A 26,014-nucleotide genomic window follows, 5' to 3' on the forward strand; every position below is an offset into this window, starting at 1 on the left:
AGCAGAGTGATTTTTATTTATTTTTTTTTAATACAGTTTGAGTATGATTCCCGGTGGCATTTATTAAAGAAGCTGAAATTCTAAAATACTCCCCAAAATATTGCACTAAAAGTGAGGCAATAATTTTCTTTTTCATTTTTGTATTCACAAGTGAGCTGGAAAGTAATATTACAGAAAACTACATAAATCACTGACATGTTGTTTTCTGTCTGTGTATCATTGTTACTGATAATGATCACCAAATAATAATGATTCAGGCCCTGTGATGGGTTACATGACATTATAATCTGTTTCAATCTGCTTTTCATTTTTAGGATATATTACTTTTCAGATAAACTGTGAACTGAAAATCCCCAAGAAAGGATAGTGGAATGTAAATTTACAAAGTCTAGACAGCCAGGTGAAAACTGATTTTCTACACCTTATAAAGAACTATACTGTAAACCAAATCTTTATTTAGTCTGAATAGTTCCACAGTTTCCAGCTGGTTGCAGAGAACTGCTGTGCTTTGAATCAGCTGACAATAAAACTAAAATGCATAAATCTTTTTTATCAGACAACAAGTACAAATGCTTCTCTGTTAAGTAAACTGAAGTACATAAATCCTTAGCTACACACTCAGCTAGAGCATTTCTGCTGTGACAAGGGCTGACTGCATGTGTGTGAAATTTCAAGGGGTGGTGTTCAAGTTGTGTCAATGAGGCACACACAGAGAAGGTTTTCACTAAGGTAGTCACAGCATTTCCAGCAGCAGCTGGATGACAAATTAACTCTATTTGGTAGGGCACTTGCAGGGCCCAATTCTTACTCCTGCAAACACATTCTAGTCTGGCTTTCTCTTCATTTGCTGTGAAGAATAGATTGCAATCTAGACACCATCCAGTACTAGTGAGAAAGAGAAATGTGTGCATTTCCAAAGAATTTTGAAACTTCATTTTTATCTTTCCTTTTCCCTGATTAGTAACTCAAAGTGAACGTTATTGGTGTGAAGAAAAAAATCACATATGATTGCATGCATCTGTTATGTGAAAAAACACATCAGTATTTTTGATAGCTCGATGCTGTCAACTGAAACAGTTCAAATTCTGATAATAATTTGGGCTCTTCCTCTCTTTGCACAGCTCCTTGTATTAGCAGGTCTGTCTGTGCAGCCACAGACAGATCTGCGTCACAGACATCTTGTAGCAAAGGTCCCTGAAAGGCAGATGTCATGTTATATTGATACAGACTGTTATTCAACCTTGTACCCTGCTGGGGTTACCAACTAGGAAAAACAAACACTTGGATTTTCACTGCAGTGTCTTTTTACATACATTAAAGTAGGTAAGTGACCTAGAAGTTCATGGAAGAGGTTTGAGTTTTGAAGATCTTTGTCACAATAAAATGTCACTGAAACCTATTTACAGCTCCCAGCCCAGACTGGTTTAATCATTTCCTCATGCACTGTTACTACTTGAAGGCTGTGGTAAGATATCCTCAACATTAAATTTTTCTATTAACCAATAGTAATTAATGAAATACACTAATGATTGTATCTTGAAGTGCATATCCAGTTAGATATTTTCATGTTTCCTGTATGAAGTTTTATTGAGGAAACCTCAGGCTGACTGTGTTGTTACTCATTAAGGTCATCTGAAGACTGGAATGTCAAAGAACCCAAAACAAGGTGAGATTTTGTCACTGTTGTGCTCAGGTGGGGTCTCTACCCATCACAGATGTCTGACAGTGCCTCTTCCCCTGTTTGCTCTACCACAGTCTGTAGGGTATTGAGCCACAGGCAAATCAAAGTGATTTGAATGTGCTCCTTTTCTGGGACTGTATCATCTGAATGGTGATCCCTGTTGAACAGCCCCAGTTCCTGGGCATGACTGGGAGAGGAACAACTCAGACTGTCAGTCCTGCCCTGAGTTCAGCATGGGCCCCTCAGGGGCATCGTCTGTCTCTCGGTGACTCCTGGTGATTTCTCTTTCTTTGGCTCTCTCAAACCTACCAAAGTCCCTTTAAGCCACTAAAAGCTTTTGAAATAGAGCTCAAGGGAAGATTGTTATGTCTATCAAATATGGATTCCAAGACTATAGATATATACAGAAATTAAGGTACATCATACAGAAATCTGTGTGACTAGAACTGAGAGTATCATGTAAGGATCTCTTTGGGTTTGAGATATAAAATTCCAAACTGAGAACTGATTTTTTGTTTTTCAAGAGGAGGTAAACAGCAGCTTTGAATTACTGAGAAGCACAGTAAATAGCTCTCACAACTAAAGAGCAATCTAATGTTTCTTCTGTATCTAGTTTTCCATGTGAATTTTTCACGGCTACAGATGGGAAAGAGCAGGAATGAATTCTTTCTCCATGCATTGCTCAACTTGCAAGGAATGAAATTAGGGTCTTGAGAAAAGAACAGATAATCACCAGCCATGAAGAAAGCAGACATCACTGCTTCACTTGAAAAAATCATTCAACTGTGTTTTGAATTGCTGTTCTTTTCATTGACTTGTGGTGTTGCAAGCAGAAAGTAATTTTCTGACTCCAAGGATTTTCCAACCAAGTGCAATTTCATTCCCTAGGTTATGGTGCTGGGCACACCCAAAATGGATTTGTGCTCTTTTGTTTTGTGGATTGTGTGCTTTTATTAGAGCTTTTGAGAAGTACAGATATGTTGCTTACACAATATTGCCTTAGGAGATAGCTTCCTTAGAAAGTGCCTGAAGAACTTGCTCCTGGTGAAATGACAGCTGAAAAGATTTAATGTATTTCTATAAATTATTAATAAACCACAATTTGGTAGGGAACCATTTTCAAAATTATTTTCCTGGCATATAAAAGTTGTAACAGAAATGTTACATTTTATCCATCTGCTGCATGGTGTGTGCTTTTAATAATTAAAAAGTGTATTGAAACCAACATAAACTACAGGCTTTTGGCCTACATGGTAAAACCATGCTATAAATGTCCCTTAAAGGATTTATGATTGATATGTATGGAGCATTTTGCAAAAGATTATTTCATTATGTGGATGATTAGCAGTTACTTTATAATGAAATGTGTACTTGTGTATTTTGTAGAACCACTAGATGAGCTGAAGATCAGAAGCCACAGCACTGAACCTCTACCAAAGCTGGAAAACAAAGAGAGAGGACATCATGGGACAGCTTCCTCTAGGGAGCCAGGGAAAGCTCAGGAATGGGATGGAACGCCAGGCCCCCCTGTGGTGTCGAGCAGGCTGGGGAGATCCTCTGTCAGCCCTACCATGCTGGCTGGAGGCAACAGCTCAGGTAGGTCAACTAGCAGAGCAGGGAAGATCTAATGAATCTCCTTGTGAGATGAAGAATCTCTAAAGATACACAGGTATCCAGATTCTTTAGACTTCCAAATATCTTCTAGGTTTGGCCCTACCCATTGACTGCTGCACTAACCGGGCTTGTGCTGTACTTGTGCTCTGTGCTGGAACAGCTGGGATGGTGGCACAGGGTAGAAGCATGTAAACATGACAGTTATTTACTTTAAAAGAGGTAAAGGATTCCACCTGACATTGAAAAGGGGCACTATGGCAAAGACACTCGTAGGGTGGCACCTCAGGAAGAAGTTCATAAGTTCAGGTATCACATAAAGTAACAAAAACACACTGTGCAAAAGCAAGACTGTCTTACTGAGGGTCACAGTGACAGGACACAGGCAGCCTTTGCTGTCTGCCTGTACAGAAATTTCTAGAATCGTGACTATGGATTTCAGAAGTCTCAGATTCTAACCTATTCATGTTATTAATCAAAAATGTTTACGTGTTAAATAGTAAATTGCCATATGCCATGGCATTATAATGCAGTCTTGTTTATAAATTGACTAAGACAAGCAGAAACAATAAATGGAGATCTATAAAGAGATATCCATGGCCCTTGCATGAGCACTGTATTGCTACCTTTGAGATTTGACAGCTCTCATAAAAAAGTAACTTCATTGCTTATTAGTTGGACTGTGAGAAATATCCACTTTAAGAACAGTTGGCATATCTAGTACTGAAGCTTCATGGTCAATGTTCAGTGAGTATAAGAGCATGAATGAGCTACTCAGACAAGAAATCATTCCTGCCTGAGAGATCTGCTGGGCAGTGAGTGGCAGCAGGGAGTGCTTAAACTGCTGAGTGAGCAGAGATGCTCACGCCTCACCCAGAACATCACTTCCCTGAGTGATAATGGGACTCACATTGTCCCTGAATTGCTGCAAATGACACCTGAAACTTAGTGTATAAATTGAAGAGTCTTTGCTGATGTGGAATGTTATTTGCAGCAATCATGTACTCCAGCTTTACTTGCTACAGACCCCCCAAACAATCCTTCCTGGTGCAATAAAAGTGACTTTTCTGCAAAACTTATGACTCTAGCACAGGTTTTTTGTGTGTTACTGCCATTTGCTTACTTGTCTGTTCTCACAAAGCTTCCTGGAAGGTGGGAATTTTCCAGATTAGCTCATAGCTTTTGGTAAAAATTCTGTTCCCAGTGTATTAGAGCGTCATCTGTGCTAATGCGGGTTAAAGGATGGGTTTAAAGCTACCACATCAAAGTTTTGGTACATCCAATAATTAGATTAAAGATGTGTACCAGCCTCTTCAGTTCTGCAAGATGACACTATGGAGCAGAGTAGTAAAGAAGTTAAAACAGAAGAGTATGCTCTTAGCAAAATACAACACTGCTGTCCAACATTTCTGCAGCAGTTTTATTCCAAAGAGTTGGTGGATCTCCAAAAGCAGACAAAACATGTTGGCCTCATTCTCCATTTGGCATCAGCAAACTGTAATAGTTGTTGAATCATGCCTTGATTTAGTCAACTTTGTCTTACATTGCTATGACTGTCAAAGAAAAATTTTATTTTCTTGGCTGAATTTTGACTCCTTTCTATGATTAAAATCTGAGAGCTGATTATGACTTTTCTTTCCATGCAGATTTATGATATTTCATTTGATGAATATTGCCTCTCATCTGCCCTGAATATTTTTTCCTCTGTGTCTCTTGCTGTTGCCTGAGCAACATGTTTTACCTTTACTTGGTGAGGCACTGCATTGAGAATGCTCTACACAGTTCTCCTCAATGAACTTGTACATGAACTGTAACAGCTCATTCTCTGCAATTAAATTAAAACTGTAACAGAATGCAAGAGGAGAGATTTAATACTTTCATATGAATACAAATGCTTTCTGGAGTCAAGGAGATAAAGTGATTCTGCACTAGGAATTAGAACTCAGATTTATTGCAGGAGCAAATAAAATCAAGGCAGTTCCCAGTAAAGTCATCCCTGCTGTTGCTCTCTTTGCAACATCGTAGATAACAGAAAAAAAGGCTACTTTTTCTTTTTTTGCAGACATGTCCTTGAAATGCCACAGTTTGGTACCTGTCTCCTGGTTCACACTGGTACAGGCATTTATTAGGGCAGTTATTGGAATAAATTTGTAAAAATGGGGTTGAATTGCTCTGCAGTAAAAGGGAAAAGGTGTGAATAGACTTTCCACACGTGTTCATCAGGCAGTTCTGCTCCAGCACAGATGAGCTGGGAACTGGGGTGGCCCGGGCAAATACCTGAGTGGGAACACAGATTTTTGGTGGGTTCCCCCCAACTCTGAAAGTGCTGGTAAGATCAGAGGGAGAATGAGCCATCTCCAAACAGAAGCTTTAACTTTCTGTCCATTTTGTTCAAAGAGCTTGGGATGTCAGCTGCACACAGTTATCACTGTCTTTAATGCCTGATTGTTCTGTGACAGAATTTGTCAAGGGCACTTTCTGTTTCTTGGCATCCTATAATTTCTTACGGAAAGCAGTGTGATTTGGGGGCATGCTGACTTTTAGGAAAGTCAGTGCAATTATAATGAGCAGCCAAACACAATCTGTAACACAGAATCTGTGTAACTTCGCTCCAGGAGACTTGAAGAGTATTTTCTGGAATGTTGCTGCTTTTTTCCTAACTGCAATGAAGAAGCATTTTGCATTGCCACCTGCTGCTGGAGACAGGCACTGCCCTGCCTTTTAAATCTCAGAAACTCTGTTGCACCCTGGTTTTGAATTGCCACCAGCTTGTCACTCAGCCAGCCGTAAATATTCCATCTGAAAACATAATTGGTAATCAGGAAAGGAGTAAATGCCCACCCTTCATTGGAATTACTGTCCATCATTGTTGATTTCCAGAAGTAATGAATATTTGAAGTTCATCTATTTGGGAATGGGGCAAAGCCTGGGAGGCCCAAGGCACAAGATGCATGCATTGGTGTGAAAAGGGAGTAGCAGCCAAAAGTCAGTTCATGCCAGCCCTATCTGCTTCGTGCAAAGATGACTCAGTAGTCCCACAAATCCCTACATTTTCTCATCACAGGCAGCATCACTGTGCTCCTAAATCCACAAGGATTCTCCACGTGAATTGAGCTGGGGTTTTATGTTGCTGCCCAAAGAGGCCCAGACCTTGCTGCACTGGTCATTCATGTTCTCTCCTCACAAGCTCCTCCTGAGCAGTTCCTGTCACCTGTCATAAAACGAGCAGCACTGGGAGCTGCACACCGAGGTCATCCCGCCAGTCCCACAGTCCTGCTGTGGATCCTCCAGGGATGTGGGACCTCCAGGATGCAGGACCACACCAATTCTGGCTGGAGTAAAAATATTGCCTAGGTGTAAGAAAAACACAGACAAAAATCCTGAACAAAGATACAAAACACTTACTTCTATTTCAATGAAGCCAGGAAATAGTAAACAGACACAGCCAAATCCTACAACACAGAAATAGCTTTACAAAGAAAATAAACACCCATATTTCAGGATACAAAGTATATTCCACTAACAGCTTTTCCCTTTGGGCAAAAGAGCCCCAAGCCTAAACAGAGGGTTCCTTTTCAGACATGGTTTTACTCATTACCTCACTTGGGTTTAAGACTTGTTAAACTTTTGACCTATGGATATCTGGTAACACTGAGTTCCACAGATTCAGCGTTCCCCTTGTGGAAACTCTTCAGTTTGACGTGCTGCTGTGATATTTTAGCACTAATTGGCTTCTGCCAATAGCAAAGTACTAATACTTTTTTAGATAACAGAATACTATATAGCTTATTGCACCCTATTGTTTCATAATTTCAAGTTATATTTCAGCTTACTCATCTCTTTTCGCCAGTATGAAGATACTTGGTGTGATGTATTTTTCCAGTATGCATGCTGTCTTTTTCTTCTTTTTCTTCCTTTTTTTTTCTTTTTTCTTTTTTTTTCATGTGATTGCTCTCAGCCTGTCACATTGCCTTGTTTAATTCAAAACGCATTTCTTGGCAGCTGTAGCAAATAAGCAATATTTCTCTTTTCATGTGCAAAGAAGAGACTGTGACAGGGTAAGAAGCTTCTCCAATGTGAGTGACAGCCAGAGTATTTTTTTGAATTAAGATTAGGAAAGGCAGAATGAAGGCTTCCTTGGATGAATAAAGAACTCTTCCTATTAAGATCCAAAAATAAAAATCATGAAGAGTTGTTGTACTTCTGAAGAATATAGAAAGCCATAGCACATTGGTATTAAACTGATTGAAAATATTTCTGTAAAATCTTGTGGCATTTCAGTGCTGTCCTTTATTGAGGAAAATCCTACAACACCCCATGTCCCAAATGCAATCAGCCAAGCCCCTACATCTTTAGTCATGATGGCAGCCCTTGCAGTTTTGGAAAACAAGGCATTTATATGAGAACTTAGACACATAATTAAATGCACAACTTTAAGGCAATCCTATTTGTGTTTGGAAAGCCTGTATTTCTGTGTCACACAGCCTCTCCTAAAATTCTCATCCTTAATGCTGCCCTTTGGAACTAAATTCTTGCCTGTTTCCATGTGTAATCCTCCTGGTGCTGTCAAGACTGAGTTTAAACCCGGGAGTGCAGTGGCGTTGCAGCTGACTTTGTGTGTGGGTTTGCCTGGTGTCAGGGGCTGTGGTCCCACCCTGCTGTCCCAGTGCTGTGGCCACTGTGGGTGCCACGAGAGGGGACTGAGGTGCACTGGCCCCCCAGGGCCTCCCAGCCCTGCACTGCACCTGGCTCCCAGACACCTGCAGTGCATTTTGCCTATCAAATCCCTGTGAGAGATATGACATTTGAAGCCGTGCAAAATAATGCCACTGAAATTCCGAATGCACCAACTGAATTTTATGAACATTTTCGTGCATAGCATTTCACAGCTTTCTGGCTCCCCCAAAAATCTGCTGAATTCAGACCTCATGCTGCCCATTGATTGCAAGGGGCATCTCTAGTGGCTGCTCACATACTCTGGCCTACAGAGCTCTCCCATGTGTCCATCAGGACAGCTGAAAGAACTCAGCTCCACACCATGAATTACTGTCACTTGGGGGACTTCTCAAGAAGTCCAAGACCACTTATTTCAGATGTTAATACTGAGCTGTCTCAGTATCATCAACAAGACATAAACATGAATTTCTAAACACTAGAAACTAGATTATTGGCATTAAATAGGAAAACTCAGATAGCCCTAACACAGTGAATAAGCTGCCCATAGCTGAAAAATAACATGCCACGGAATACAGAGCAGTGAGTTGTGCAGCACTTAAAGAACAGACCATTTATGGACTATTTTTCCCCCACAATGGTGTGCTGTTACTCAGACCACTAATTACAGTAGAATACAGTATATATTTGGTCTAAAATATTGCCACTGAGACACAAAAGCTAGATGGAGCTATGTCTGAAGCACCTTTTGGTGAGGATCACTATGGAAATCACAATAGTTTCCTTAATACTGTAATATATATTACAGGGAGATAAAGGAACTAATACTTCATCTGTGTGTGATAGGTTTTATTTCTTTGATGCCAGATGAAAGGAGTCTCTTTGGCAAGGAAATGGTAATCTCTTGTTGTTGCACATAGATCCAAACTGGAAATTATGACACTTCTTTCTGCTTTCCTAAAGCAAAGAAAATAATTCAGAAGCACAGTCAGACAGTGTCTTGGAGTTTTTTATGTGCTGAATGTCTGATTGTGCTTGTCACAGCAGAAACAGAATCTCTACTTAGCAGTAGAGAAAAACAACTGAAAAAAACCCAGTTCTTGTCCTTTCTGAAACCCCAGCAAAATTCCAGGAGATGAGAGATGAGGTATAATAATGAGATCCATTATTATATCTATATTACTGAAAGGAACAGTCAGAAATCTGGCACAAAGACAGCGTGAAATCAGAACGAAAACAAATCTAGTCAACCTTCAGAGTAACTGCCCAAGTCCAAAAAAAGCAAACCAGCAGACTGTGTACAAAAACAAGGTTATGGAGGAGGCCAGTCTGCTCCTTTCTGTGTGCCTATGGCTGTGTTGACTCATGGTGTGTTTACAGACTGACTAGGAGAGAGTGAATTGAATAATGCATTCGGTGAATAGCATAAATATTTTTGCTGCTCAGCCAGCTGGCTGTTAACTAACCTATTAATATTTAGTTGATGAATATTCACCCATACAGATGCTTTCATTGCCTTAAGTGCTCCAGCCTAAGTGGATAGCTTTTCTCCACACCCTGTTGAATTCTGAAATATCTGAGGAAAATAAGCATTTAAGTTGACAATGAGAAAGCATCAGTGAGAGTGGAAGAATCCAGGATGTGGCTGTTATGTGGAGAAATGTGCCAGCTGTTTCCAAAGGTGTGCCAAAGGCATATCCAAAGTTTCCAAGGTGTGCCAAGTGACTTTAAGGACATGCTGGTGATAGGCATCTTCCTTTCAAGCTGTGGCCCAACCTATGGCCAGTGGTGACACTAGAGATCCACACAGGAAATAGAGAAATCAGTGTAAAACAAACACTGACAAAGCAGCTGTGTAAATGAGGCATGAAAAGACAGATTTTGGACAGATACAGTCAAAAAACGTGCTTCAGAGGCAAACTTGCTAAGCCACAACTCCAGGAGGCATAGGTCCTTCATTTCTTCCTGAAAACATGGAATTGGAGGAATTCTTCAAACTTTATTTTAAAAAACCTTAAATTCTTTAAGTTGTAATGAAGCATGGTATTGTAATTGCATGTTATTCATGGTAAAGCAGCACTGTCAATGTGAAAAGTGAGACTGTTATTGTACCAAATCTGTCTGGTGAGTCCAAACGTTATCAGTGTTTACCCACTAAATAGGAATAGCAGGTGCAGGGCTGGGGAGAAGGTTTCTGAAACATGAGGAGAATGAACACATTGATCTGAGCAGAGCCATAGACTGAGGTGCTTCCTCAGCCTTATAAAGGAAATGTAAGAACAAAAAATATTTCTTGGGCAGAAACAGGCAGATCCTTTTTTCAGGAAAAGACAGTTTCCTCCAGACCAGCTGAATGCTGGGGTAGCACATGGGTGTCAGCATGGCTTAGATATAAAAACCTTTGTCCAGGCCTCCTGAACTGCATGGTCACCTCATGTCAGTGTACAATAGTAACCTGTGCTGGAAATCAATGGGGAGCCTTCTTAGAAATTATACAATATAAAACAGCAGAAGGAAAATCAAATAACTGTGTCATTTCTGTGCAGCTATTCTCTCAAAGTGAAGCTTTCTCTCAAGGCAAACGTTGCTTCTGTTATCACCTTGATTCTGGGCAACTGACTTGCCACTGCTGATGTTTTGATTTGTCTCTTCCTACTTTATGTCTCTCAATTCATTGCCACTGATGTGAGATTCCCAAGTATTTTTGGTGTCGTTCCAAATCCCCAAGTGTGACAGTATCCTCACCACTTTTACATACCACCTCCTTCATTTTCTGGCGTTTCATGCTTTCCTTCAGCACAGTCAGTCTTTGGGCTGCCATGTCACTCAGCTCTGGGATGGAAAGATGAAACCAGAAGCCTCTGTAACTCCCTTAATCTCTGCTGTATTTCATGAGGACAAGAAAAGGCATTGGGGAGCAGGGGAGTGGGGAAAAAGGAATGCTTTTTTTGTATTCTTCCTGTCTACTGTTTTATGCTCTATCCTTCAGAGGTCCCAGAGCAAAGAGGCCAGGACGTGGCATGAGTCCTGTCTGAATTCCTCTTCTGATCTCAACTTCTGCTCGTGATTCAGCCAAACGTCCAAGACTTTAACTCGATACCAAGGCAGGAGTCTCCATTTCAAGGGAATTCTGCATCCGCAGTGTTTCAGCTTGCAGCAGCGGTACCCTGCTCCTGCTCACTGCTGTTTCTGCTCTCTCCCTTTCCAGAGTCTAAATCAAGCTGCCGCTTAGGCCGCTCCGCATCCACGTCAGGCGTGCCTCCTCCGTCTGTGGCGCCGCTCAGGCAGCCCAGCGACCTCCAGCCGAGCCAGGTACCATCGTTTGCCAATCGGGAATGACTCCATGTGCTGCAACATGCCAAATGTTCCCACCTCTCTGTCTGTCATTTGTTACAGTAAATGATTTTTTTGGTTTATGTCTTTATTTTCTGTGCGTGTGCGTGCATCTGTGTGTGCACATCTCTCATTGGCAATGAAATTCCCCTGGCCGCAGCCAGCAGAATTTTCTTTGCTCTTAATTCCTTGTATCTTTTTCTGTCTTCATTCTGTAATATAAATGTAGTAAAACTGTACTGTATGAACTGGCTGGGTTTTTTTCTTTTTTCATGTTTTCTGTACTTTTTTACTGTCTTAAAATTTATCAAACTTTGATAAATTTAATCTATGTTTTTATGTAAATTTCTTTTAAATGTCTTGTCTAAAGCACTTACACCAATGTTGTCAATTACTTGTACATACTTGACTTCTGCCCAGTTGTACTTTAATATTTGTGCCAGTCTCACATCTGGTTGGAGCTTAATGCATGATTGTATTACACTGTGATTTATCACTGTCCTGAAAACTGCTCTTACAGCAAGTGATTTTGTTTAGTTGAGGCAGCTAGACTCTCTTCAGCTATAGACTATATCATGCCTATTGGACTATTAAATAGTCCACTGTAGTTATATTTATTGTACATTTTTAGGAATCAAAAAAACAAAGGAGCAACATCTCCTTTTATCTTAAACAGAGATGCTTTTTTTGTCCTCATCAAAAACAAAAATAGAAAAAAATGAAGGTGTTTGGATTTGGCAAATTTCTCCAATAGAGAGAAAATAGAAAAGAAATAAAGACATGGGAAACCTATACTTTCCTTTATTTTATATGCTAATACTGATATTGTAACATTTTGTTGCACAGACCTGTATTATTAGTTTGACAGAACTAGCTGAAAGTAGCAATTGAAAGAAGAGGTTTTGCTTAAACATCATGTGAATGGCTTCTGTCAAAGCACTGTGGCACTGCATCGCTGGTGTGTACGTGTGGGGTGTGTGTGCACAAGGAGACAGGAGCACAGATGGATTTATGTGCATATGCATATACGTGTGCACACACAGTCACCCTTATTTTGATGGAGAATTTCTGAGTGGCTTTCAGGGAGTTAGTCCCCAAAACCCTACTGAATGTCACTGAGGTTTGAGTGGAAATCTCCCTGAGGGCTGCTTTGCAATAATCACATATTTGTGTTTGTATCTTGGTGAGTTGCTCCAATGATGTCTTGACCAAAGCAAAGACCACAAGAGTAAGGTTGATTTACTCCCTCCCGACAGCCAGCAACTGGTTAGGAAGGTTATATTTGGAAAACCAAGCCTGTACAGGTTACAGTTCTGTACCCTGTGTGAACTGATATGATTGTATTACTTCTGAGCACTGCCAGACGCGAAGACTCAGAGAACCCTGCACATTTCTGAAGCATATTTTACATAAGAAAATCAAATCCATAATGGAGATTCAAAATGACAGCCCATTTAAATAACACATCAAGTGTTCCTTCATCTAAGGAAGAAATTAGGGTAATTGTACTTCCAAAGGTTTTCAGTGTCCCAGTGTGCAGGTAGTATATATTTTTGATTAAATGGGTCTTACAGCACTCATGATGCTTTGCTGTTTACTCAGTGGCAAAGGCACCTTGGGTGTTTTGAAGAGATTTTAGCTTGTCATTTTATAGTAAGAACTAAACAATAAGCCTTGAAAGCAGAACCTGATGTGAGAGAAGAGATAATGAGCCTCTTAGAAGCTGAGGCCAGGGTTCACTGAAACTGTGGAGGGAAAAATCCACCTCAGTTCGTACAGAAGAAAAGAACAAAGATGATAAGAGGAATTTTCAAGTGACTGTAGGAGGGTGATCTTGTTAATTGAATAATGTATGGTATGGTCATGACTTCATGGAAAACAAGAAAAACTAGTACAAGCCTTCTCTCTCTCTCATTTCTCTCCTTTTCCCTTCCAGCTGACAATCTCTTGCTGTCCATCTATTATGCTGTCATTTACTATAACAGCATAATTTTTAAAGTTGTGGATTTGACCCTGATTTCAGAGAAATGACAAAAGTCTTTTCTCCGTGGCAGATACAAACATTGATTCTTCTTTCAACACCTATTCTATCTCAATGTGCAAATAATGGATGATGGGTGAAATGTGTTTCCAACAGCTGGGCTGTTAGTCCATTCTCAGTCTGCCAGGTTGTGGCATACAGGGTATCTATTTTTGTGTGCTGTGGCTATTGATTGTATTGATACTGCTTTCCTTAACAACATCATTATGAGCAGTTAGGCTTTCCAAAAGATTAAGAAGACATGTTGTGTTATCCACCTCTTTGTTGATCAGATGGGCACAGCTAACATTCAAACAGGAATATAAGATCTGGGAAAGGGAAGATTACTGTTAATTGGTTTTCTCAAATCTTCATGGACCCCAGACTGATGGTTCTCAAAATGCTTAATTTAGGAAAAAAAAAAAAAAAAAAGACAAATTTGCAACTGAGTTCTCAAAACCCATCATTTTTAATACAATTGTTCAAAGTAGTGGTGACTATGCTTAGGAATTAAAAATAGATCTGATCTAAGGAAACCTATACTATAATTACAATCATATATTAGATAATTATGTAACTATTGTCATTAACTCCCCTATGCCTTATTATCTTATTTCTTATTTGCTTATTGATGTAGGAATTGTGAGGATTAATCAGTCAGTATTCACAGAATATATCTATGGTATATTGATGGGAAGCAGTAGAGGGATCACGTAAAAATAAAAGGAAAGGGCTTATAAGCAGAGATTAACTATGTGGCTGGTCTCTGATGGAGAACACTAAAAATTCTGCAGTGTAGTGGCAACCAGCATTTGCCAACATGCTGAGCCAGACTGAGAGCCTGCCTTCTGTCTTCAGTTCTGGGAAATGGTGAGGGCACTGGGAAAGAATTGATTGCAGGAAGCAACCTTGGATGAAGTAATGAATTGTCTCAATTTAAACTGAAAGATAAACAAGTTTATCTTGGAACTGAAGTTATTGATTGTAAAAGAATAAAGTTTAAGAAATTAAGGAAGTAGCAGAAGAATTCAGGTAGGGGTCTTGGTGTAATAATAGCAGAAGCATAGAATATTTTTGAGCTACAATGTGGTACATTGCTGTATTTCCTAAATGCATATCTAAATAAAAATATCCTACAGAGAGAGGTGTAAGTAGCAGAGAAGTATTCTAGATAGGATGTATTGTTTTGTAAAGAAAGGAAAGAAGGAGCTCTTAAACATTCATGCTGAAAGACAAACCAGCAGGGAAGATGACCAGCCTTTCTCAACTGTGTTTTAGCTGGGACTCAGGAAAAGAGAGTTTATGAAAGTTGTAAGAAAGGACTGGCAATTCAGGAGGACAAGGGTGTAATGAGGTTATGGAAGGAGAAAATTAGAAGGCTAAATCCTAGCACTTAATCTGTCTACTGTCATAAAAGTCAATAAGAAATGTGTCTATAGATACGTTAGCAGCAAAAGGAAGTCGAAGGAGTATCTCCATCCTCTTTTTGGATGGTGGAGGGAACATGACAAAAAATGAGGAAAAAGCTGAGGTACTTCTTTGTGCCTTCTTTGCCTCAGTGTTCAATAGTAATACCAGCTGTTCTCCAGGTAGCAGCCCCCTGAGCTGGGAGGCAGACACAGGAGCAGAATGAAGCCCCCATAATCCATGGGGAAATGGCAGTGACCTGCTTTAACACTTAGACACACATAGTAGGATACCATGTGTTTATATTAGGAAAAATTTCTTCATGGAAAGAGTTGTCAAGCAAAAGAACAGGCTGCCCAGGGAAGTGGAAGAGTCTATTCCACCATCCTTGGAGGTATTTAAAAGACATGTAGATGTGGCACCTGGGGACATGGTTTAGTAGGGGGCTTTTCAGTGCTGGGTTAAAGGCATTTTTCAGCCTAAGTGATTCTCATTCTATAAAGGTATGACATTGTTCACAAAAAGCTTACAGGTAATGGAGAAATGTTGTAAAAAGTAAAGTAAGTTATATCTTAGAGAAAAGTGCGTGAATAACATTAGAGGTAGTAAAAGTCCATCTGGCCTTTATATGGAAATGAAAACAAGTAACTGTCTTTTGTAGCCATCTAAGTGGACAGAGAATAGTAGGATTTAACCACTTTGTGAGGTTTATAAACTACAAATATAGTGAAATATTAAAGTACAATAAACAATGTACAATTCACAGATGTGCCAGTGAATAACTCCTCACCCATTTTGCTGGAGCCTCTGTGCTGGCACCTGAGACTTCTGTAGCAGGCATGGTCAGGGGTGGGAAATGCAGAGTCCTGCCACGGGACAGCCAGAGTGAACAAAACTGCTCATCTCTGTAAAGCAAGCAGGATTTGGAGTCACAGGTATCACTGCTATGCAATGGTGTTTCCCTGCCATCCTATCGTGCTCCACATCTTCAGCTCAGGGTAACAAAGGATTACATTCCATCGATGAGCTCAGATATCCCTGTGGCACACAGGGTATGTGTGCACTGAGCATGTCAGTCACAAAAAAAGAAAACGTTTGAAGCAGGCTGTGGAAGTCCCTCTGCTGGAGAGCAGAGCATCTTGCATCCAGAATTTTAATGTACATAAAATCCTCTCTGTATCACTGCCATGCCTTTCTGAAGCAGCCTTCAGCACAGAAAAGCCCCACTAATTTCTATTTTAAGAAAAATAGAGATCATATAAACAGCCTGGGATTTTTTTCCTGTGGATGAGCTTTACAAAGTGAGGTTTGTTTTCATTAATTTGTAGACAGTGATTGAAAAATCCCATGTACTGGGCTACATAGCAGCACAGTAGTGCATGTTTTTAAGATACATGGTATGAAGAAAAACACACTCTTTGAAAACAAAACTCGTGATAGCTAGAGTTTCATATTTTAGCTTTCCTGCAAAGCAGAGCCTATTTTCAGACATATTTCCACAAAACTCTGTTCCTTATCTGCAAATATGCAGCGTCTCTTCATGCTGCCTATTAGTTTCTTGCTTTTCAGTGGCCAGACATCACTGTCCTTTCCTGTTGCCTTCTCAAGGTATGTTATCTTAATTCTGAGGGTTTGTATGCCTCTTAAGGTTTGGTGTCTTGTTGTGGGGAGGACCAGGCAGTGATATCTAGCTCCAATTTAAGCAAGGAAAGAAGATTTAAACTTTACAGAGATGATCAAAGTAAAATCCAGAAGCCATGCTGAGATTAGAAGGAATAACTCAGACGAGGGAATGAAGATAAGGGGACAGCTATGAATTAAGGAGTCTCAATGTGCATTGAAGGAATGAAGAAAAAGCTAGAAAATATATCAGCATCAACACTAAAACTTTTTGTGGCTTATTTTAGAAATATTGCAGCTCAGTTCATAACTTGCCTGGTATCTGCCTGAGCCCTCTGCAAGCTGAGGCAGCATTTTACTTTCCCCACATGACCACATTGGTAAACACAAGAGAAGGCACAAGATGGACAAACTAACCATTATCCTCCAAAATTCAGGACAGCTCTCACTCATTTTATTATTTGTATGAACATAATATAGCAAAGGGGAAAGGCTTCCCAAGAGTGGACTTGGTCATTGTCTTGCACCAAATGAAGTGAGTCCATCAATAATTTATTGGAGAATGTGTCTTTGATAGGCAAGAATTTTAGGTACGAGTTGGCTCCTTAAATTCATATCTAGGTAGAAAAATAAAACCACTTGTAGAATAACCAAGTGCTGGGGGAGACTGGTGCCTGGGGCTGGCAAGGTGAGGGAGCTGCAGGACTGATGTGGAAATCCAAGGGTCACAGAGCAGGGAGACAGGGACCAGGAGTCTTCCAGCACAGTTTTCCAACATAGCAATGTAAGTAGGGAAGTAAGAAGCAGATTTTCTACTTTGAATACGCAGCTAGGGGGATTTGTCTTTGTGTTCATGTCCCCTTGGCCTGGGACAGGGGTAGTGCAAGCCGGGGTGCATGAACCAGGACAGGAGAGAAGCCCTTTGGGATCGCTTGGGTCTGTGCCAGAGGCAGCCTGGGTGAAAATGCACTTTAGCAGCTGTTCAAAATGGACAGTTTGGCTAATCCAACAGGATTAGAAAAAGCTTTATTTACCCCAGAGCTGGGGAGGCAAAGCAGGGTGCTGCTGAGGTTTGACCCCCATCCCACTGAGGGCAGCTGGGCTCAGCTCTGGGCTGAGAGAGTTTGGCCCAGCACACCCCATTCAGCCAGCCCATCCCATATCCCTGCCCCACATCCCTGCCCCCCATCCCTGCCCCACATCCTGCATCTGCAGGGGAAGCAGAGGCTTTGCAGTGGTCCCACCTGCCCCTTCCCTGCCCCAGAGGGAGAGAAGGAAGGAGAGAAGGAGGAGGTTTGCTCCAGCCTCAGCTGTTAAATCCCCACTCCTCCACACAATTTAGATAGTATTTTATTTAAGACGCAGTATTTAGATGCTAACTGAGATGTAACCACAATGCACATGTTTTATTGTGAAAAAAAACTCTAGCATTAAAACTGATGTGAGACCTTCAGGGCAACTATTATTTAATTTTGTACATCAGTTGAAAAATCCCAAACAACTATTCTAATTCTTCCATTTTAAAACAAAATCATGATGGAAGGGAAGTATCACAAAGAAGCTGAGACATATTTTAGCTGCTTTTCATATGCATGAGTAGAACAATACCTTGCAGTTTAAGTGCAGTAAAAGCTCATTGTAAAAAATACACAAAACTTTAAAGGAATAATTTGGAATTTAATTTTGACAATTACTGAGTACTCTTCAGCAACACAGATACATATTTGTCTTATGCCTAAGTTCACTCTGTATTGGGTCAGTTAAATATCTTGTAATGTCTCTAACTTTACTTGTGAATACAAAACATATTACATAGCATTTTATGCCTTGTAAGCATTGTGGTCAGCCTATAATTAATGAATGCACAGAATGTAAATTGTTACCATTATGGCTATAATTATTTTTGAAGGCACCTAGACAAAGTACTTCCCCAATGAATTGACATTATCATGCTTTAGTTGGCAAATGTGCATCTGAAAGTGAGTATTCTGTGAGCATAAACAAAGCATTGTGCTCTTCTATTATTCTCAGCTTAAAGTTGCCATTTTTTCCCAGCAGTAGTGTACAAGAGTTCAAAGAGTCAGCAAACACCCTGCATTGTGGGGCACAGTAGCAGAGCTGGGTTCCTGATTCTGCAGTTAATGAATTCTGCTGCTGAGAAATGAGCACCTATAAATCAGGATCCACTGTTCCATATCTGATCACAGCAATCTTTTTTTTAGCTTCCATTATATGAAAAAAATACAGTCATTGCAGGTAGATGGAGAACTCTGTGGACTGAAGTAGTCCTTCATTCAGTTTGATTTCTAGGGGAATGGTAGTAAAAAATAAGTTGTGCTAGCAAGAGAATTTGTGTGTTACACAGCATGGACTCATGTCAGCACTCAGTACTGTCAATCTGTGCTACATGCGCTCCTTGATGAATCTCAGCCTAGAACTAGCATCAGACTCCAGTGATTCTGCTCTTTTGTCTCTTATCATGCACAAAGATTTGCAAAGAAAGAATCAACTTCTGTCATCCTTGCCCTCTGGGCCAAAGGGAAAAGTGATCCCCATGGACTGCTGGTTAAAGATCTCAGGGGACATGCAGTCCCAGATTTCTGTTCAAAGGGAATATCTAACTACTGTGCTAATTGCCACTCTTATAATTTTCTCTGTCCCTCTTTCCTCCTCTAATTTTCTAAAGTTCTGAAAGTCTATTGTGTATTTTGGACATAGAATAGCAAAACATACAAAACAATTCATGGGACAGTGGCAATCCTTTTCCTCCCCCTGTGTGTACTTGCCAAGTATTCCTCTTGAGCCAGTGCAATGCCTGTGAGATGTCTGTCTCTGTGCTCCTAGAGCCAAGGTTATGGTTGCTCCTTTTTGATACTTGATCTTTTTCTTAATCCAAAATATATGTCCACAGTGTGGGAACAGTCCTATGCTGCTCACTCTGTAATCAGTGCCCCATGGGGCTTTGGTCTGGACTTTCTATACACTATTTATTACTTTGGATAGTAGCTTCTATTTTTGCCTGAGACGATATTCACTTAAAGGATCTTAATTACTCTTTATGTTTAGCCATTACAGTTAATAAGGCTTGGGATTGTCACTGGATCCAAAACCTGCTTAAGGTTGGCCAATAGAATCTACCACAATATTGATTGTGGTGGTGTCCAAGAGTTGTAGTTATTTGTTGGTGGGCAATATGCATGGAACAAAGTCTGTTCCTGCCCCAAGAATTTATAAGTTCAGTGTAATAGATGAGGAAGTAAGAGGTTGCATATGGGAGTAGACTGGTAAGGGTATGACTCTCAGGAATTGCTTAAGGTTTGGTTTTTGTGAAAGTGCAAAAATTATTTGGGGTGCAATCTACTGTATCTGTGACGGTGATTTTACAAAGTTTTATGTCACTGATACAATGAAATGCATTGGAATGTCTAAAAGTGGAAAACCAGATATATTTTACTCAGAACACTTAACAAATTATGTCTCTCCTTCAAATGGTGCTGTCATGGAGAAATCTTTAGTGTCTGTGTAGGCAAAGAAAAAGGAATGTAGGCACAGACTGCATGTTGTGGGTGCTGGTTTTGCAAATGTCTGGGAGAAAAGAAATCCTCTGGGTCCTACCTGGGAGGATGGACGGGCATGGGAGAACCCACAATGGAGTACATAGAGAAGCCCGTGGCACAAGCACTTCACTGCTGGGGCAGGGGCCAATTTTACCTTGAGATGATGTTTGGATTTGACCAGTATGTGTGGCCTGAGTGTATTTAGAAACCTGAATCCAGAGCCATAGGATTTTACTTTCTTGTTCAGACTCAATGTTCATAAGAGTCAGGGATCAGTCACCCTGACTGCCACCACCTTGAAAGAAGTGCCGGGGCATGGGACACGAACCGTGTCCTGCAGTGTCACACAGTGTCACACAGCCCTCTGGGGACTTTGCACTGCTAAGAACCTGTAGGATTTTGGATTTACGTGATTTGTGCCTTTCTAAAGTGCAGCAGAACCCTGTGACCACGAGAGGGAGTGGTTGGATTACTTTCCACAGTTCCAGGTCCTTGCAAAGACAAATCTCTTGCACACATGAAGACAAAATTCTGCCGTCGACAGACCAGCCAAATATGCTGTCAACATTTTGGATGAGAGCAACAATAAGAAAGTTAATGCTTTGGGGAAGGCTCCACATTGCATTGTGTTCAGCCTCTGCTTGAATCTGGTCTTACATAATCAGTGCATGGGCTAAGAGCAGTGCAAATGGTTTCTAAATATACAAATTGCAAATAGAGAATGCTTATTTAAAAAGTAAAATTTAAAAAAAAATTAAAAATAAGAAGGAAAAGAAAAGAAAATGCAAACCTTGAAGTAGATGGAATTGTCACATCCATCATCCCTCACCTCCAAGGCACACATGAATGATTGGCATGAGAAACAAATGTGTCATTTGCTGCAATGTCTTTTGCTGGCAGACAAGCCTGCTATTGGTGTCCCAGCATCTTTTCTTCATCATTCAGCTGGGTTGGTCATGCAGCAGAAGCAGACCGTGCCTTGCTTTGCCAGGACTGGTTTAAGTGTGGCCCCACACTGCTGAAGCAGCCTCTGTCCCACAGCAGGCACAGCTGGATCTGAGCATGCACTGCTGTCACGGTAGGTGCCAAGGCCCAACATGGCTTTGGTGACTCTCCGTCTCCATATGGGTCATAGCAAGGGGTTTAGGCACAAAATAAACGTGTCAGGGGGAGGCAGTAATGGGTGAAAGCAGATCAGCTGTAGAAAATGTAACAGAACAGCAAGAGGGTGTCAGATGTGGGAACAGTGACTGATCTGAGCAGCACACCTAGAATCCCTCATCCTGCCTCGCCCTCGAGTGCTGGTGTGGCTGCCACTATTTCAGGTGTGATGGAAGAGAGGGGAAGAAAGAGTATTCCACTCCTTTACCCTGATATATTATTCTTGCACAAGCTTTGTAAGCTTGTCAGCAGAAGACAGAAAGAGGTGAGCTCCATGACAGAAATTGTTAAAACCTTTCAAATGCAATGATGTTCTGACAAAGGGTGAAATAACATGGCATTTATGAGGTTTTCACTTTCATGCTCAACATTTTTTACTGTCCTTATCTAGTTGTTTCTCAGATTGGGAGCTACAGTTTTTTGAGCAGGCACAGGACAGACATGAGAAGATCTCATTTGTGTGGTCAGAGGTTTCAGGGGGTTGCTGTGTTGTGCCTGCTTTTGACAGAGTTGAGATGGTGTTTTTCAACACTGAAAAACAGTCAGCTCAGCAGAGAGATTTATGGGGACAGATGCTGCAGCCAATGCAGCACAATGAAGGTGGTTGTTCCCTGGAATTTGAGGTACCCTCCAGAATCCTGGAATCTGAGGTACTCTCCAGAATGCCTGGAAGTTGATGACAACTGTGTGTCTCTGGAGCTGAGTGCTTGAATGGGGGAGCAACAGCCAAGCATGACCTCTGCACCCTGACTTTGTTTTGAGAGACAGACTTGAGCATGGGTGTACAGAGTGGGAGCCACAGGAACTAGTAACTGATACTTCCAAAAAACCACTTCTGCAGGTCAATGACAGAGAGAGATAAAGCCTTGAAAGTCTTATGCCACCATTGACCAGCTGTGCCTGAGCTGTGATTCTTGCAGCTCGCTGAATCAGCGAGACCGCTGCTTAGTTTCCCTAATAAAGAAACTGAAAATTATCTGGAAGTTCATCCCATTTTTAGCTGCTCTTACAGCACTGTACATGGTTCTACTAAAAATAGGTAACAATTAATGCTAGACAAATATATAATGCCATTTGTGTGAAATAATTTCAGTCAAAACATCAATAAGTTGTCTATAAAGTAATTTAATTTGGTAGCATTGGTAGCATTCCTTCCTCTTCAGGGAATCTCTCTTTAAGGCATATGTAATAAATTTACTTGTTCTCTTCTAAAACTTGTAAATTCACTTCAAAACTTGTTCTGAGACTTTTGTATGCAAACAATTAGTTTTGCCACAGTCCCAGAACAATAGCACTTGCTAAGTTTATTTCAAATGGTCTTGCAACCACTCTTGAAGACATTGTGCCTTGGTTAAAAATTTATTTAAAAAAAACCCAGAAGCATGCAATTTCCTTTTTCCCTGCCCCCTTTTCTGTGTGTATTTATGTTTAACTCAGGGCAAGAATTTTATAATATTCTTAAAGGAAAAGATAGAAATAAAAAATGGCATGAATTCATGAAAGCATGGGTTTATATATTGGCATTCTCTGTAAATGAACCAAACATTCTGTATTCTAGGTAGAACAGCCTTATTTGTCTGCTCATACACATTTCAGTTTCCTCCACGCACTCCCACGTGTCCTCTTTTTTTGAGCTGAGTGTATTGTACCATGTTTCTGTTGGAACTGCGTGTGCCTGATGCATAAAACACGACACAGAGCAGCCAGGTTGTCCCCACCATCTGCCTTGAGTCACAACCATCCAGGCTTTGTTCTCATGGCTGTCACCACCCCACCAGACTCTCTCGGTGTTTGTGTAGCCTTATACAGTATATTGCACTGACTGTACCTGTATAGTATCTCGTCTGTATACTGTATGCACATAAATATGTATATTCACTCATGGATGTATGTATAGGACGTTTCTCTATCTCTGTATATGTACGTGTGTTTGTTCATAGTCTTTCACTAGAAATGTGTGGCTATTCATATACATTATGTGTATGTCAATTAAAAAAAAAAAGTATGAATGCCAGCACCCACTTTTGATAACCAACTTTTATTCTCATTTTGTCTTGTTAAAACAACAAAAATAAAAACATCACGTATTTTAAATGAGAAAAGATTATTCTTTTTACTAGTCTTTAAGGTTTCCAGTTTTTCAGATCCAAAATGGCAAATATATTGGTGTTTCTCCTCACAGTTTTCTGTAGGAAAAAAAGAAAAAAATATTTGGAAACAGTTCAGTCTGTGTAGTTTTGGCTGTCTGTATCTTATGCAGATCAAGTGCTCCAAGGTTTAGAAATGCCCTTAATCAGCTGGACTCTTGTCCAGATCCCAGCTGCAGATCCCAGCTCTATTCACATGAGGGACTTGCTGTCAATCTAGGGGTGATTCACATCCATAACATAGTACATGAATAGATACTGGATATAGAAGGGCCTTGGGCTGGAGAGAAAGTTTCTCCAGTGCAGGTGAGCATTAGGAATGGATAAAATACCCAACTTTATAAGTGGATTTTATAGGAGCATTACAGACTATTTGTCAGACCTCTTACCCTTTGCACTTCACAGTAACATATAATTGCCAATTGATTAAGCATTTATTAAAACGGCTAACAATCATTTATTAGCCCTTTGTAAAATGAATCACCGCACAGCTGTATGTAGGTTTAGTTATCTGGCCTTGAAGTAGCAAAGCACTGGCTTATCTTAAATAACAAAATATTTCTGTTAGTCAGGAGGATGACAGATACACTTTTTCCAGTTGAGCATGTGCTTAGGATATCCATTGAATTGAAGTTTAAATTATAATCATCTGTGTTTCTTTATGAGACCTATGGGTGATAAATTTTCTCCCTTTACAGTTAATTTTCTCATTGTACTAGCTTGTCCAGCTGGACCAGTCTCCGTGTGCAATAAGTTACTGCAGCAGCATGGCAGCAGCTCCTAAGAAAAATCTCAGAAAACAGATCTTTATGCAGGAAATACTGAGAACCTTGTAGGGTGATGGATACACTGTAAGGAAGACCCTTCACCCTAACTAAAATTGCATAATAGAAAATCCTTTTCATTTTTAATTTAAAGCTACAGGGTTAAATTCTGACCTCACACATCAACAGCAAATTCCCATTTTACTCCTGAGCTGTAACTAGAATGTCCAAGGAATGCTTTTCCTCAACAAAACATAGGCTGGAGAAAGGACATATTCCACTAATTGAGATAGGCGTTTATGGACCAGTGGCTTTTCACAAGTCATTGGCAGCTAGCAGACTCTTAGATGTGCTTGGCCCTTCTCTTTTTTTACAGTCTGGAAAAGCACGTTTGCTATCTGCTGTTTCTGATCACAGTTGTATAATTCACAATAGGAAAGAATAAAAATGAGAAAAGACAATAGCAACATGCATTTTTAAAATTAACATCGGTCAGATCACGGTTCTTGACACCAAATTTTAAAACACAATCAGAGAAAAGCAACACTTTTTTACTGTTTGAGTTTGCTTAAGTTGCAGGTGATATGTGCCTATAGGCTAACAAGAAGCTCAGTGTTTTTGTCCTGCATTGTCATTGGCCATTCCTTTTCAGCTGGATATTTAAATTTCCTTCCTGCTCTAGAGATCTGAATTTGACCACAGCCCATGCTGCTGGCACAGGCTAAGCTGAGTTTTCCAGGTCACTCCATGGTTGAGGATGCTGCTGCTTCTCCTGGCTTAGTGTGTTAGTGCTGATTCACACACTCTGTCAGGCAGCACCATCCCTTCAGAGATGCCTTTTAAACAGAAAACAGAAACAAGGTACAGGGACTCTCTGACCCCAATGAATCCCATTTTCTAAAGCACATGGATACCAGGCTGAGTCTCTTGCTGTATCTCAGCCATTCTGTGTGCCAGGAAATCATGTCTATATTAGATTTGGGTACTGTATAGTTTAGCCATTCCTGATATAAATCAAATTGCATCATGCTGCTGTGAGGTAACATCAGACATGGTATCTCATACTGAGGCAGGCTCTTACATCTTTGTATTCTTCAGAAACTCTCAGTATGATTTATAACTTCAACAACTGTTGCTTAACTGCACTTCAAATTGGAGCTAGAAGTGATTAATGAAGATATCTGTCTTTTAATAATGTTTTTACACATTTTAAAAAGGAAGTTGTGACCACCTACTAGAGTATGATGATCTCTGAACATTCAGTGCTGGGTTTTAGTCATGTTTTCCTGAATATTTTTCCCTCCATACAATCAGTACAATATTTGAGAAATGGCATTTACTCTAAGAAAATGATCTTTGACTCAGTTTCACTATCAAAAATTGAGACATGTAAGAGCATATTTCAAAAATTCTCCTAAGTAAAGCATCTTTAAAGTAAAGCAGCTTTCAGTGCTGAGGCGTTTTCCCTCTATACATTATTTTGCTAATTTTATGTTTCTTTATTTTTAAAATTATTTTCTGGCCATTTTTTTGAAAGTTCTAGACAAATATAAAGACTAAGGAGCTTTGCTGGTAAACTGGTGTGGTGAAGTTCATCTGTTTCAGCAATAAAAGTTAAATCTTGGGTTCAGCTACTGACTTCAGTAGAAATAGTGCTGAAGGTTATGTGCTTTTCTATTTTTTGGAAACAATAAGGTCCAATAAAATGGGGAAATTAATGGAATTTGTGGTGTCCCCATTTGTAACATTTTTGTAACTTTAGGACAGGTTTCAATGTCCTCTTTCTCGCAGTTCTTAGGTCTTCCAAAGTTATGGTTTTGTTTCCTTTCACTTTCATTCTTCCATTCTCAGTTTTTGGGCCCTTCTTTGTCTGAGCAGTATCCAGAGCATGCACCACGCTGCCTTCAGCTCTGTTGTACTTGAGAGCTTTTGCAGCCCACAGGGACTCTGTGGATCCAGAGGAGGAAAGGACCTTGCCCAGCAGCTCTCACTGCTCCACGCTGCCTCTCAGTGCAGAGCTGGGGGGCTGTTCATATGAG

General features: G+C 40.3%; 1 protein-coding gene across 1 annotated transcript in view; it reads left to right on the forward strand.

Annotated features, from left to right (window-relative positions):
* The window catches only part of NYAP2 (neuronal tyrosine-phosphorylated phosphoinositide-3-kinase adaptor 2), a 133,433-nt gene that overhangs the window by 97,695 nt on the left and 9,724 nt on the right, over positions 1–26,014 (forward strand). Inside the window, exons 5-6 of the mRNA XM_005527038.2 lie at positions 3,068–3,277; positions 11,175–11,278. Of these exons, the coding sequence (XP_005527095.1) occupies positions 3,068–3,277; positions 11,175–11,278 (314 nt within the window). The remainder of the gene's footprint in view (positions 1–3,067; positions 3,278–11,174; positions 11,279–26,014) is intronic.

Source organism: Pseudopodoces humilis, chromosome 11, assembly GCF_049639895.1.
Source record: "Pseudopodoces humilis isolate 2021_Gansu_Grassland_sample_001 chromosome 11, ASM4963989v1, whole genome shotgun sequence".
NCBI classification, from domain to species: Eukaryota; Metazoa; Chordata; class Aves; order Passeriformes; family Paridae; genus Pseudopodoces; species Pseudopodoces humilis.